The 15,313-nt window shown below is 40.1% G+C and overlaps 1 protein-coding gene across 5 annotated transcripts in view; it reads right to left on the bottom strand.

The window, feature by feature from the left end:
• Positions 1-15,313, bottom strand: part of cadm4 (cell adhesion molecule 4) — a 223,653-nt gene that overhangs the window by 54,387 nt on the left and 153,953 nt on the right. Inside the window, exon 1 of one of the 5 annotated variants that reach the window (XM_007557278.2) lies at positions 7,731-9,967. The exons of 3 other annotated variants lie outside the window; for them this stretch is intronic. In XM_007557278.2, the coding sequence (XP_007557340.1) occupies positions 7,731-7,833 (103 nt within the window). In that variant the 5' untranslated portion in view covers positions 7,834-9,967. Of the gene's footprint in view, positions 1-7,730; positions 9,968-15,313 lie in introns of those variants that run through there. One more of the 5 variants, XM_007557281.2, reaches the window with a different exon arrangement.

Raw genomic sequence — 15,313 nt, 5'->3', positions numbered from 1 at the left:
GCTGTTTCAATCGGGTTGACTGATTTCCGCGGCTGCCTGCTGAGAGATGCCACCCAGAAACACCTGCTGGCTGGCGGTGGATGGAGATGATGCAGGCTCTAACCACAAAATTCTAGCGGGGAGTTAGGAAGTGAGGGTTTGGATATAATAAAGCAGCTGGCGAGGGCTGGACGAAATATACGAGAGATGACGCATTCCTCCACTTCTGCTCATAACGCAGCTGGGTACGGCACTTTAGTTTGACTGTAGGTTTTATAGGATCCCATTCATATGAAGGCCGTGAGCCTGCGCCTCTGATCTGCAGAGCAGAGCACAATCTGGGGAGAAAATGTGAGGCAAGGGGTGGGGGGGGGGGGGTATGTGGGTGGATGGGCGAATCAACCCCCGTGACAGAGGTATTAATCTCAGCCCCATTAAAATGTGTGCCCATAATAAAATACTCCGCAAGCACAGCCTCATATTAAAGGAGAATGCCTCAAGCAATCAATGTTGTGGTACTGCACTGACGGCTATGATCAACTGATAAAACGCTATGAACTTTTTCATCTTTTGTCATGTAATAACTACAAACTTCAAGGTATTTTCGTAGGATTTTCTCTGTGATAGATCAACAGCACGTGATGGAAGGTGTTCTGCTCATACCTACATGCATAATGCAGGTGGAAGGGAAAAAAAAAATACTGCACAAAACCATAAAGAAAAAAAAATTGTTACGGTTAAGCACGATAGTGGTTACTTAATGCTTAAGGAATTACATTTTTATTTATTTTATTATCAAGGAAGACAGATGGAATCACTTACAGGGCAACACAACGGCTCAACAAAGTTTTCAAATTTCATTTGTCGAAGAAATTGAAAACTATTCTTTTCTTATGTCCTGTTTATGTATTGCTTTGTTTTGTCTATCACACAAAACCCCAGTAAAATATATTGCACTCCTTTGCTTTAAAAGTGACAGGATGTGAAAAAGTTCACCGCTAAATCAAGTGGGGGGCAAAACAAAGAGGCAATTCTCTTTCCAGCCAAGCGAGGGCAATATTTCACAGTATTTAGTCTTCTGCCCCACAACCACACGCCTGGGTGAATAGGAACCTTTATTTATAAGGTTAACAGACATATGAGAGAGGTCATCATTTTGAAATGCATAAACAAATAAATGAATAATAGGCTCACAATTTTATACGACAAGGCAGTGCAGGGTCCCAGCCTAATGGCCCTGCAAGAGGCTGACTTATAAGCAAAGAAAGAGAGGGAGAGGATGGAAGAGGATTGAAACAGAGAGGGGATGGGCGGCTGTAAGGGGCTTTATCGAGTTAAAGGAGGGGGGCACATGGAAGGCAGCCAGGTGGACTGATGGCTCACCCTTACTCACAGTAAATTCCAGAAACTATCTCCCTGATTCAGGGTTAGCAGGCTGAGTTACCACATTGGTGTGCACCTATTGCTCCCTGTCCATGTCTCTAAGGGCAGAGCGAGGTGAAGACTGAACAGAACAGACAAGCAGGATAGGAGATGAACTGTCTCCATTTGCCCCAAACAAGCTCCCCTGTATCCTTGAATCAGCTGGAGTCGCTGTCACCCCATTCATTATCTGTCATTATCTTTCAATTGGAGGCGGGCCAGGAGCCTGTGTTTTCTTTGCATGCCGGCCACGGACTTACAAGGAAATCAATGCAGAGGGGGGAAGACTACAGTGCCTAACCCGTTATATTGTTGCTGCTTTAATTAAAACAATAACAACAGCTCATGGATTCCACTCATATGGGGTCCGCTGGCAACCATTCCATCTCTTCCCATCTGGATGTACATTTTTTTTTTCCTCCTCTATCCCGGGAGTCTGCGAGGCGAGCCTGTTTCCACAGTATCTATGCAAATGAAGTTTGTGGTGTTTACGTGTGTGTGTGTGTGTGTGTGTGTGTGTGTGTGTGAAACACTTGCTGTAGGTTAATCACAGAGTTTTGCGGTGCACTGACTCCATGAAATAGCTGACTTTGAGGTTCTTCTCTCCCGTAACTCCCTCTGTAGACCTCTCCCTCTTTCTCTTCCCAGTCTAAAATTATCACTTCATCTTTCTCTGGGAGAAAGAACTCTGCCAATCATAAAAAGAAATAATAAAATGCAAAGAAAGAAATTCTCCCTTTATAAATAATACATAATCCTTTTACAAATCTTGCTGCCGTGTCTCTCATTACCTTTGTTCAGTCGACATCTCCTGTCCTGTTTTTTCTCCCCTACTCTCATCCCTCTCTTTAAGTGCGTTTCTCCTCATTTATTCTCACTGCTCTCCTTTCTTGCTGCCTTTGTGTCTAATCTCATTCTCACATCTGTCTTCTGTTTTTATTTTAACCCACAGTCTCTCCCTCTGCCTGATCTAATCCTTGATTTCTCCTGCCGTTATCATCCTTCCTCCTTTCTTCCTGTCATCTTTCCTCCTCATTGCCTTTATCTCTTATTGCATCGCTCATCATGCATCTTCCTCATTAGAGCTGTCCTAAAGGTCTCCTTTCCTCCTTTTTTCTTCTCAGTCTCAGGAGAAGTGTTGCAAGCCATTCTCCTCTGTTCCTGGTTTCTTCTTCTTCTCTGATGCAGTTTTTCCTGCCCCTAAAATCGCTTCCTTTCAGCCTGCAATGTGCTTTCATTTCCCTTGCAATCTCTCTCATTCTGTCTCTTTTTGTGACTCAGTGGGAATCTTTTCCTGTCTCTCTTTCTGTTCTCTGCTAGTTCTATCTTATGCACTTTCCTTCAATAAAGTGATTTGTTCTGCAGCTCAAGTCTGCAGGATAATTGTGCTGCTTTTCTTGCGGAAAAGAGGAGGTAAGGCCATGATGCGGGTAGGGGGAAGTTGGATGGGCAAAGGACTATAAGGGACAAAAGGACAAAGCATATGAATGGAGAAAATAGTCATTTTTTTTTGCAATTTTGCTCTCCTTGTGATATAGATTGCTTTATTTGGCTTTTGTGTAGCCCAGGTTTTTCCTTCATGCAGCTTAAATTTCTCCACTTTACAAGCACAAACATTAATGCATTTTATAGGACTTTGAAAAGAAAGACCTTCACAAAATACAGCATGAGTGCAAAATGATGTCGAGTCAATACCTTCTAGAACAACCTGTTGCTGCAATTATTTCTGTGCACATCTGGTGACAAGCATTTCTGCCCAATCTTCTATGTGCAGTCAGATCGGATGAAGGCCAATCTGACTCTCTTGAGAGACATTCTTCCAATTACAGAAAATCAGTGTGCTTGTTTTCCACCACACATAGCTTTTGCAAGCAAGCAAAAAATTCACGTTTGGTCTCGTCTAATCGGATAACATTCAACCTCTCACTGCTGCAGAGTTACCATGGATGAATTATGTGATATTGATTCATACCCCAGTCCTGACTTTATGTTTTCCATAACTTCATCCCTGACTTGCGTGGGAGGCTCCCTGGTTTTTATGGTCCTGTTCGTTCACCAGTGTTGATTGAAAAACATCTAAAGCCTTCAAAGAACAGCTGAATTTATACGGAGAATAAATTACATACAGGGTGACTGTATGGATTAGGTCAGGGGTCTCAAATCCCCCGGGGTTAATTGGTACTAGCCAGCACAGAAAGAACTTACAATATTTCCGTTTCATTTAATATTTGAATCTGAACAAAGTTTACTTTGGAAAATGACCAGATTTTCTCTGTTGCATCTGTCTGTCCCTCACTTGTAGGGCCCGTCTCCTGTGTCTCCACATGATTCGTACCCACAAGATAGCAAAATGAGTAAATAACAAAAGTCTCTGGAAACGTTCTTTGCAAAGGGAAAAAGGTCCAGTGAAGAGACGAGAGAAGAGTCTACAACTTCCAAGAAAAAGAAAGCTACATTTAGCCGACAATACCTGGAGACCTACTTAAAATATGAAGTTATCGCGACAGGTGATTTCCGTGCACCAAGCCTGCTCTGCATAATATGGGGTAGCCGGCTTTCTAATGAGGTAATGAAGCCTTCTAAACTGCCCTAGATGGGACAGACTTGTTACAGAGAAACAGGCGCAGGGATTCCACTGATTCAGCACTGTGCTGGTGAGTTGTATTTTTCATGCCCTTTATGTTTGTTCTTGTTGTATATCTTATTTTAAAGCCATGCTTAAATGTTGCCGTAGTGATCAGAGAACAGAGCCATTACTCGTGTGATGTTGTTGGCGTGATGTTACGGGGACACTGCTAATAAAGCTGCGAGTACACACTGGATTTATTACGATATTTTAAAAATGCCCCAGTTTTTATGCCAGTCGTAAAATTTTATTTTAGTTTGTTTATCCGCCACACCTTGAAGGCCAGTGTGTGAAAATCTTGCCTGATATTAAACCAGTCCATGTTTCAACAATGGTCCGGAACCATGAAGTTAGGTGACATCTCGAGGCGATTGGTTGAAAGGTTTTCATCCAGGTTGTATCAGAGTATTGGTGGCTGAACTCAAATGCACTGTTGTGTTTTGGTAAATCACATGAAATCCCCAAAACATCCATGAAAGTGTGTTGTTAAAACTGAAAACGGCACTATGCTCCACCTACATTTTTAAATGTAATTTTTCTCAAATCACATTAAGATTTCACTCTCCTCTGTCGTCACTTGTCTTATTCTCATCACATATCCCCTTAATGTCTAGCATCTTGACTCTTCATTTCCACATATCTCTCAGTTTGACCTTCATATCTTTATGTCTTATCTGCCCTTTGGCATACTGCAATCACCCTGCTTCTGTCTTGTCCCAACCCTCTCTTCCATCGGCTGCTCGGGTTCCTTTTTGTCCCCCTTCTTTTCCTTTCTGGACAGAGCTGGTTAGAGTCGTCTACTTTGCAGCATTTTATGGTCGACGTCTGTCACAGCCCCAACAATCCTGCGACAAAAGCCGCCACACAATACCCTCTACACCAGAACAGCAGCTTAAAGGAAATTTACAGGGCTATTACACATCTGCAACGACACAGGAGATTCACAGTGGCCAAAAGAGCTGGTCTTAACGCTATTTAAAAGAGAAAAATATAAACCGCAGGGTAGTAAAACATAATTGGAAGATGTCTGTGAGAAAATACTGTGAATACTGTTTAAAACCAAATATCTATTAAATGTGTGTGAGCAGCATAATTTCGAAGCCCAAATGAAAATGCTCTACTGGCATTAATTACATAACCAAGATGACTGCCAAGACACAATCCCCTTTTTATTCTTGTACTCCAACATTCATTGTCACCCGATCCAAAATCCCTCCTCAACATCAGCAGAAAAACAACAAAAACAAAAAAAAAACAAAAAAACAAAACAAGGAGTTGAATTAAAACTTCAGCACAATGCTGCTCTAGTTAGCAGTAATAAAACCAAAACACCCCTATGGATTAAAAAGATGCATTAATAGAAATTTCCCTCCACCTCTGACTTTTCCGTAGCCTGTGTTCAATCAATTTATGACTCTGCTTCATCTCTCTGAGGCCCTGTGCCTTGTTTTATCTCTGTACCAATCCCCTCCATCTCTGTCTTTATTCCGTACACACACTGAATGCACTGTTCTCCATCTCTGTCTCACTTTTTTCTCTTTTTCCGCCTTGAGCCACTCCCTCCCTTTCCATCTTGCACAGCACTGTCTGACCAAGCCTTTCGTTCTTTGTGTCAATTAGTTTCTCTGTTGGTACATATTAGCCTGCCAAGCATTACCTTTCCACGTCATTCTTTATTTTACCACCTTCTCTTTTGGTTTGTCTTGAGAGTCAAACTTTCTTTGATTAGATTTCTCTGATATAAGCTGACAAAAAGACTTAAACCACTCTGTCTGTCTTTTAATTATTTTTGATGAAATTTCCATTTAGATCCTTTGGTCCAGTCATTGTATCATTAAATCTTTCTGTTAGGTCCTACTTTTACATCAATTCCTCCCAGTTCTTAATATTCATTACTAATTCTGGTTTAATTAAATCCTTTTAAACAATTCAAACGCTGCCTTTTTGTGATTCCACCAAAGACATTTCATGTGCTTAGCACTGCTCCTAGTCTAATTTACTATAATGTTGCAAAAATCACTCACATATTCACAACAGAGTTCCATTTTAAGATAAAAGAAACACTCCATTGCTGCATTTAAACTTACATCTGTAAGAAATTTCCTTTAAATGAACATAAATTGCCCTCACAATAAAATGGCTTGTCTTGTCAGTGGAAGCACGTTTGCACTCATTCCCCCAACTAATAGATAGTTGTTTGGTAGTTTGTTATTTAGTTACTTTTTTTAGTTGGACATTGAGTCTGAAATAAAAGTCTGAAATCTATTAGTTGCCTGCTAAAGCAGTGATTTGCAACATCACTGCTTCCCCTGGGGGAGAAGAGGGTTGAGAAAAAATGTTTTGTATTTTCCCAGGTGTGCTGCTGGTATGTGCAGAGATGATTATGGTGCATACTGTAGGTCTGTATGTGATACATTAGTTTATTGAGATTAAGAATGTGGAATTCACCGTCTTCAGCATAATCAAACAGGATACCTAATTATGTTTAGGGAATTTCTAACTATCTGGAAATCAAATTTCAATGCTACATTAATGCCTCCAAGTGGTCAGGTAAGAACAAGTAAAATTAATCGGAAAGGAAGTGAGGTGTTTAGTTTCTCTTTCACTTTCAAGTATCCGGCATGTCGAAGTAACTTGGTGCTCACCAGTGAACACAACACAGCGTAACGTGGAACATGTGGAATTTTTTTTTTTTGGATGAAATGTACCTGGCAGCCTGGTTTACCTGCTTATCAACTTGTTTATGCTACAGTAGCCGATGCACGTTAAGGCAACGCTGTTGTGTTTCTTCCCATGGCATTATTTCTTCCTATGCCATTGAAATAAAAAAAAAAAATTAAAATAACTAACCAATACTGGGATGTGGGTGTACTGGATAACTTTACAATATTGCATTCCAGACAGCATCATGTACAACAAGACAAGGTCACTACGGGTGAGTCTGTCGAGCCCTTTCTGTATGGTCACCGAATGACACAAAGCCCTGGTGCCGATTTTCTTCAGTGTTGAAACAAACAAAAAACCCTAAAAAAAAAACCTCTGACATAAGGCGGCCTCTTCCTTGAAACAGTTTGCATTTTGAGTGACTTATAAAATACCACTCTATGTGATTCTATGTGAAGCCAGTAAAAGAAGAGATGAAAAAAGGCACAAAAACCATTTCCTGCATTTGAAGTTACAGTGAAGAGTAAAAAGTCAGAAGAGACTTGTTTGTATAGCATATTATATTTACATATATAATATCAATACCTTGTAACCAACTCACTGATATCATATAGTAAGAATATTTAAAATCTTGGCTTAGGTGATTTTGAATCATTGTATCTTTCAAGTTTGATGTCCTTTAACCATTGTTTAAAAATGTTAATTCTTTTAAGTATAAGGTTTATTCATTAGATTTATTAGATAACTGATGGACTGCTCAACATTATTTTTATTGTAGAAAAGTATTTACTTTTTTCTTTGATCTCAAAGAGGGGCGACACTGAATCTGGTTCATGCTGTTGAAGTGAAGAATAAAATTCTTAAATATCAAGACAAGTGTGCAAAATAATAATAAAAAAAGAATGCAATTATGTCTTTGATTAACATACAAAACTTACAAAGTCAAGCCCCCTAAAAGGTGGACTTGGCTTCGCAAGCCTGAACTGAATGCAGCACATCTCATTCGATTTACAACTGTAAATGCGTTGCATGAACTTACGAGCGATGAAGAGTAAGAGCAGGACCAGGACGAGGCTGTGCAGAGTCAGCGAGAAAGATCCAGGGAGGAGGCAGCAGAGGCCAGAGCTCCGGACAGGCCTCATTGTGTATTCAGGTCGAAGATGTGTGTTGTGTGTATGTCTGAGCCTGCAAGTGTGAGTGGCTGTGCAGATTTGATCAATGACTCTTCTGTAACCCTGCCTGAACTGCTACAGAGACACAGCTCTGAACACACACTCACTCATGCACCAATGCACTTGGATTTGTTCTCCACTGCAATGCTGCAGACACGTGCGAGGCAGCTCGGCTTTTACTTCAGTGCTGTTAGACACAAGTTGTTTGGGAACGACACTTAAATAAAAGAACTCTTAAAGAAAGAACCCTCTATCAGAGCACAAGCAATGAAACTTGTTTTTGTAGCAAGGACACACAGGACGAGCTTGCAGTCAGAGGCTTACGTGGGTAACAAAGCAGTTTCTAAGAGCTCTGGGTAACCACAGAGTTAGTATCTTAAATTCTACATCAAAAATCATCAAGAGACGGAGTTAACGTGGCAGTTTCTCAACAGACTATAGCAACTTGTGCTAGTCTATAAGAAGAAATCATTTAGACAGCTGGAAATATCTAAAAAAAAAAAAAAAGCACATTTCCGATGTGAGAAAGCAATCCAAAAATAGAAAAGTTTTTTTTTTTTTTTCTTGTGCTAGATCTTCAAATGGCAGTACAGGGCAATGATGTTCTCTTTCCAAACAGATGCACTTATGCAACTGACTGAATGAACAACAACCTAATTAACAACTCTGTACCACAGTTTCACACTTTGAGAAACAGATATTCTCAAGAAAAGGAGCTCTAATGATCAGCCAACCCTTAACCACACCAGCAAACCGTCTGCATGTCGACGTAGAACCACACTACTCTGTACCTGAAAACATCAAAATCCATGTAATTTAATTAGATATAACCCAAAGCTGTCTTCCAAAGCAAGACCAACTTATCTCCAAGGCTGAAAGCAATATGCGACATCACTGAATCCTCAAGCAAATTGTCAAATACACTGTATTTACAAATGGATCAAAAAGGAAGGTTTCTGTGCTTCTCACACAGCAAATCAGGAATCAGAAGTCAATGTTCTTCTGAGCTATATACCCAAAGCCAACCAGAGCTCTGGAGAGACTGACTCGCTCACTAAAACTCATCTAGAGATATCTAAAGTTAAATAAAAGTCCTCAAGTCGAGTGCTGCACTTTAAAGATTGGAAGTGAAAGTACTTGGTCTGTGTTGAATGGCCGACTCGCAAAGGCTTCAGCAAGCTGCTTTAGTTTAAGATATTTCTGTTTGCCATTTCTCCATAACATTATTCACGTAGCTGCTGGGGTCTCATCAATACACTACCTTGTGCATACTGCAGCATGAATGGAGAGTGATTTTTCATGGTAATGTACACTTCTCAGAATAATCATAGGTTATCAGCCTGCATGATCGTGCAGCATCGACCTTTCTAACGCTTCCTATCCAGCCTGCTCCACCGGCAGCAACAGAACCGCTTGCTGGAATCCAGAAACACACTTTCTTACAGGCGCTGATCTGAAACCTGCTGTGTTTAAGGTCGTGGCAGAGCGCCGCTGATTATCAGAACCTGATGTGATCTTTTGGTGAGGCGTGCAGCTCTGTGACGTGTGTGTGTCTCTGTGTGTGAGGGTATCCATAAGCGAGTAAAACAAAGCGTGACGAGCAGCACCGCACACCTCGCTGAGCACTATCTGGTGGAATAAAGTGTGGGTGTCATTTTAATATCACTACACACACACGCCTCGCCCTGTTTCTCTGTCCCGCTGTAAACACGATGAGCTCTGACGGCGATGGCCCTGACACCTCGGGCAAAGCAGAAAGTGGCTCATCAGAAGTCTTCTCCACAGCGCTTACTTCATCGGTCAACTGGCTGTTGCAGGGAAAATTGCTCTCAGCTGGTGTGCAACCAGCAGCTTGTGTACGGCCAGTCTGAGGCCTGGTGCAGCACAGATGGAAACTAAACGCATTCACGTGCTCAGACTGATCCCTCAATTTGTCTTTAGTTTATCTGTCCTCGAGTCCTCTCTTAGTCCTGCTCCTTCAGTCTGCCTTCTCGCAGCAGCTTGTTAGTTCCCAAAAGTGCGTCCTTGTTTTGTTTCTCTTCATTCCCCGTAATCTACAAAGCCTGTTAAAATCCCAAAAGTGCGAACGCCGCCGATCACATCCATCTGTCCCTTTACTGTCCTCCGCTTGTTTATATAAGCTTGGCTTCCCTCCCCCTGCTTAGAAAATGTGCTTTTGTCAGGGTTGGATCAGTGTCTGCATATTTTAAAATTCAAGTTTGTGAAGGTTAGAGATGTGCATTTGGGGATGGTGCCGTTGACAATGGTGGTCTTTCAGGTCGAAAAACAGTGGCGGAGTGTGTCTGCACGTGAATGTGCTTGACTGTCCAGTGTTGGCTAAAGCAGGGTGTACATTTGTTTGAATGTCTGCCTCTTTCACTGTCTGCTGCCCATTAATGTACCCATGCAGAGTCACAGAAAAACCTCATAGTGCCTCTTTATGTTTAATGAACAGTTTTACGGGTTTTACAGAGCCATGGGAATATCCATGGCTCTGTACGTTTGCATGTTTTGTGTCCAAAACAGAAAATAAACCCAAAAAACATGGGCTTAGATTGTCTTCCAAAAGTAGTAATACCCATGAAACTGTGCTATATTAAGTCATAGCACAAATTCAAGATTATCCGAATAAAGTAGACTTCTATAATGTCAGACTGTTTTACAACAAATCCCAACTAAATGTATTCAGGTTTGTGGTTTCCATGTAACAAGATGTGAAAAGTTAAAGGGGTATTAGCATCTTTGTATGGCACTGTAATTATGTTTAGTAATTCTGTTCGATTAGTTATGCTGATGTTAACATGCCCCGTTGAAAGAAATCTGCCCTGAACTTTTATTGTTGGAACCCAGAATTTATTAGGAGCCTAATCAGTCTGTCAGCACATTTTGAACTAACACATCAAGCATAATGCAGTTCCTTTGTTCAAGCTGATGCCCACATGTACCATCATTACTTCTATTGACCATAAAACCGGCAATACAAAGCCAATAGCGGGCGCTAACTACACCAGGCTCTTCGTCTTTGACATTCATTGTTCCGTAAACCGAGAACAGCAACACGATTCTGCTTTTATAATAGCACCTCTGCTTGTCCTTAATCAGCTGATCATAAACTATGTGTTGTAATTAGGCTTTATTTACAAACGTTGTCTCCAGTTCAATCGGAAACACCCTGTTCCCCATTATCAAGTCAAATAAAGTCAAATTAATTTATCAACAGCTTTTAACCAAATAGGGTCATTGCAGAGTGCTTTATAAAGCGAGAACGAACATAATTACAGACCGAAAGAAAACACATTGCAAATCATCGCACGAGTATGAGCGCAATGGTATGTCTGCAAAGCCCCAGTGTGGGCAGCCCCCCTGATGGGAGTATTTGTTTTTTTGTCGCAATGTGTTTGAAAGCGAAGGAAGATTCCTGACACCCCCCCTTCCTCTCTTTACTTTCGGCCTTCCTTTCTCATCGAAATCAAATTTTTAATGGGCTTCATTGGTGCCACCGTGGAATAAGTGTTGCCAAAGCACTTAAGGGGCTTAAGTCAGCAGCGTGCTAAAAATATTAAGCACTCAAACAGCCTTACATGGATCCATGCCTGCTTAAGTATGCTGAGGAGGTCGTGCCGGCATTTAATACCAATGGTATTAAAGCACCCCGACAAGACGGTGGAACAGAAATATGAAGCCATACAATGTGTAGCACAACTGGGAGTAGACAGAGAGATGGAGGCTGAGGCACGAGGAGACATGGGGAATGGATACAACAAGGTGAAAGAACAGAATTGCAACTGATGATTCCGGAAATAAGAGGGAAGACAGAAGAAGTTGTGCGCAGAAACTGGGGAGAAATAAAAGAAAAAGAAGCTAGCAATGTGGCGGAGGAAAGATACGAGGGAATTGGGCCAAGGTGTGGGAGGTAAGGGTTGATGGGATAGCTGTGAACCAGCAGCAGAGGGCTAATGCAGAGATTCTATCGGGAGGCTTATCCAAGATTAAATTTCTCTTTGTCCTTAAGGCGCTTCTTGGGTTAGCGGAAGTGTTGAATTTATTTCTTATGTCTCCCTTGAGGTTGTTGCGGGCAAGTGGGTTGGGAGCACGCTTGAATGCGTGTATGTGTGATGTGTTAGTGAGTTTGTCAGGAAGTGGGGAGTGCATATGCACATGTGCTGGAGTAGATGTGAATCCTCAGGGTTTATTAGCTGGTAAAGTGAGAAAAGAGGGCATGCGTTTGTGAGAAGTAATAATACATCAAATGAACATCCCCCTGGGGGTGTTCCAGGATAAGTGAACATCTACAGGCATGATGGGATTTATGCAGACGTGTAAAAGCATAGAAATATAGCTTAATATCTGACTTTGGTTTCTCAGTTGATGAATACCGTGCCCAGCAAAGGTATGAACGTTTTTCACTTTGTCACCCAACAACCACAAACGTATTTTGTTTTTGGATGTAATTTGACAAAACTTCAGTCCAGATGTGCAAAGTTGGTAGAGGCATAGTCCAAAGGACCTGCAGCTGTAACTGCAATGCTGGGTACTATGAACAAATACTCCCTTATTAACAAGCTCCACATGCTACATATGAACAAATATTTAGATACAAATATCAAGAGATCTGTATCTAAATCTATTGATATGAAACTTATGTTTTCTTTGCTTGTTGGTTAAGTTGTCCAACAAAAACCCCCCAAAACAGACAATATTCTCAAGGTCGATACTTTTGATATTTTCTCCACTGTTCGTTCTGCGAGAGCAGAAGCGGAGATTAATCAATTCAAAAATGTGATTGAATCTGGTTACTTTGAGAAGCATAATGATAAAAAACAAACCACATGTCTTTATGCAGCCAAGTACAAAAAGTATACTTTTTGGAGGACAGTTTTGTTTTGAGACTATGACTGCAGTGACATGAAATCACAACTGTATAGATGCCTAAAAATAATACTGTGAAGACGTTGTAAATACATTTTCTGTTTCTTTTATCAAAACAAAACTAAATATCACAAAATGTCTCGATTAAATTCCACATCTTCCATCCCTACAGCTCAGACAACATTACTCGGTTAGATGTGTGAAAAGATATCATTCAGCACAGAATGCTAGAAGAAGGGGTTTACAAATATGTGTTCACATTGCTTCAACTTTTATTTAATTTCAAGATCTGGTTTAAACATTTTTTTGCAAAACACAACAGACAACAGAGACAGGGAAGCTTGTTCGCTGTGATTTTTACAACCCTATTATAACCAGAATCATATACGGGCCATCTGGATTTATTATGATTTTATGGCTGTGAAACTGCACAAAACAATAATCAAATAAAAGTGCAGTGAGTGAGTGCTTCTGCCCTTTTTCCAAGACAATTTCATCTTCTAGGATGTGGCAGTTATTCAGCACAAATGTCTTTTTTTTTATTCTGCAATAACAACTTAAATGGCAAAACCAAAAAAACCAAAAACAAACAAACAAAAAAAAAAAGCATGTCAAACCATGTCTGCTCTTATATGATAATAACAAGAAGCTGAGGTTTAAGACCCAGAAAATTTAAAGCAGGATGTGAGGAGATCTCACAATATTGAAATGTGATAATATTTCCTGATTAGAGAAAAACTGTCTTGCTAAGACGACACCTTTTTTTTTCTTTTTTTTTTTTCAAGACAATTTCATCTTCTAGGATGTGGCAGTTATTCAGCACAAATGTCTTTTTTTTTATTCCGCAATAACAACTTAAATGGCAAAACCAAAAAAAAAAAGCATGTCAAACCGTGTCTGCTCTTATATGATAATAAGAAGCAGCTGAGGTTTAAGACCCAGAAAATTTAAAGCAGGATGTGAGGAGATCTCACAATATTGAAATGTGATAATATTTCCTGATTAGAGCAAAACTGTCTTGCTAAGATGACACACTTTTTTTTTTTTTTTTTTTTTTTTGGTGGCAGCAGTTTGGACAACTTGATAAAAAAATAAAATAAAGCAGTGTTAAAGAGACTAACAAGAACTTTACAAAATCAATTTGTACACTCTGAAGGCTATTATTGCATTACACTGTTGCAGCCAAATAACCAAAGTTGGCGGAGCAGAATTTAGATTTGTTTTTAAACAATAAAAAAGTGTTTTCTTTGGCCTGTATACACAATAGACTCTGGACTGTGTTAGTACATCATTCATTTTAAGTCTTAATGCTGACACAAATCAAAGCCAAACTGAAATATTCTCTACTGATTTTATAAAACCCAGTTCATGACTGGAAAAGCCTTTAATCATTTTGCTAAGTTCAGTGGAACTTGTGTGCCACTTTGTCTCATGAGCTGAATTTACTGTTACAACACTAATTTAAATAAATGCTTTACTGTTGATCAGTTCTTCAAAGTCTAACTTCAGCGTGGAGAATCACTAAAAGTTGGGATTAATGGCTAGTCAAACTGGAGAAGTAACTCATACAAATAATATTTTCTACAGTTCCACAACTTTGTCTCCATTGGATCATTTGAGTTTAAATATGGCAGCAGTCTGTTATGGAACAGGGCCCACCCTGATCACTTGCGAGTGCTGAAAACTAATCTGTTTCTCCAAACTGCAGCTGCAATGCTTTTTGCTGCTGCTAAGGTGCTCACTGCTCAAATATACAATATCACATGAAAAAAAATCTACCTATTCCTCTTACTTGATCAGAAAGAATATATAGTTTTTACTAGTTTACTAGTCTCCCAAATTTTTTCTGCTCTTCTCCCACACTCACTTCCCTGTCTTCAAGTTTATGTTGCAGACTTGAGTTTAATAGCAAGCCTAGAGCAATGCACGAGGTAATCCAACTCAGTTATGAACACACTAATTAGAAAAGCCACAGTTTCACGATCTATGGACGCCATCAGGGACTGCATTTTCCAAAGGTACAACTCGAGCTAACCTCTTGCTCCTGGGCAAAGGGATCAATACATCCCCATCATTTAGGTGGCTTTCGAGTGACACCTCCTTTCTTACTTCACACAATTCAGGATTACACAGTTTTGATTTCCTTTATTTTCACAGCTTGTTGACAGCGAAGGACTCTGGCAAATGTCAATATTGCTCTCCACATGACAGGCTAATAAGAATACAAAACAGATATCAGGATTTAATTCAATGCCTCTGAAATCCCAAGGACGGATGAAAATGCATGCACAAAAGTGTGACATTGGAAATGATGTCTTACCTTTTCTGTGAGTTTTGTGAATACACATATCTGTACATACAAACTTAAATCTCTACATATTATTTTAAGACTGAAATATGATTTTGGTAAACAGAGTAGGACCATATCCGAAAGTTGTATAGAGCAAGGGGAAAAAAAGCATGAACGTCTCAGAATTCCTTTTAGTTGTTTCATTCTCTATGCGTCTCCTATGCAGTAGGAAGGAGCCAACTTTTACTTATTCTTCTCCAGCCAGGCACAAAATTGAGCAAGCATTTTAGC

This window comes from Poecilia formosa, unplaced genomic scaffold (assembly GCF_000485575.1).
Source record: "Poecilia formosa unplaced genomic scaffold, Poecilia_formosa-5.1.2 Scaffold86, whole genome shotgun sequence".
NCBI classification, from domain to species: domain Eukaryota; kingdom Metazoa; phylum Chordata; class Actinopteri; order Cyprinodontiformes; family Poeciliidae; genus Poecilia; species Poecilia formosa.
The sequence above is the reverse complement of the archived record's forward strand: the minus strand, read 5'-3'. Positions and strand labels throughout refer to the sequence as shown.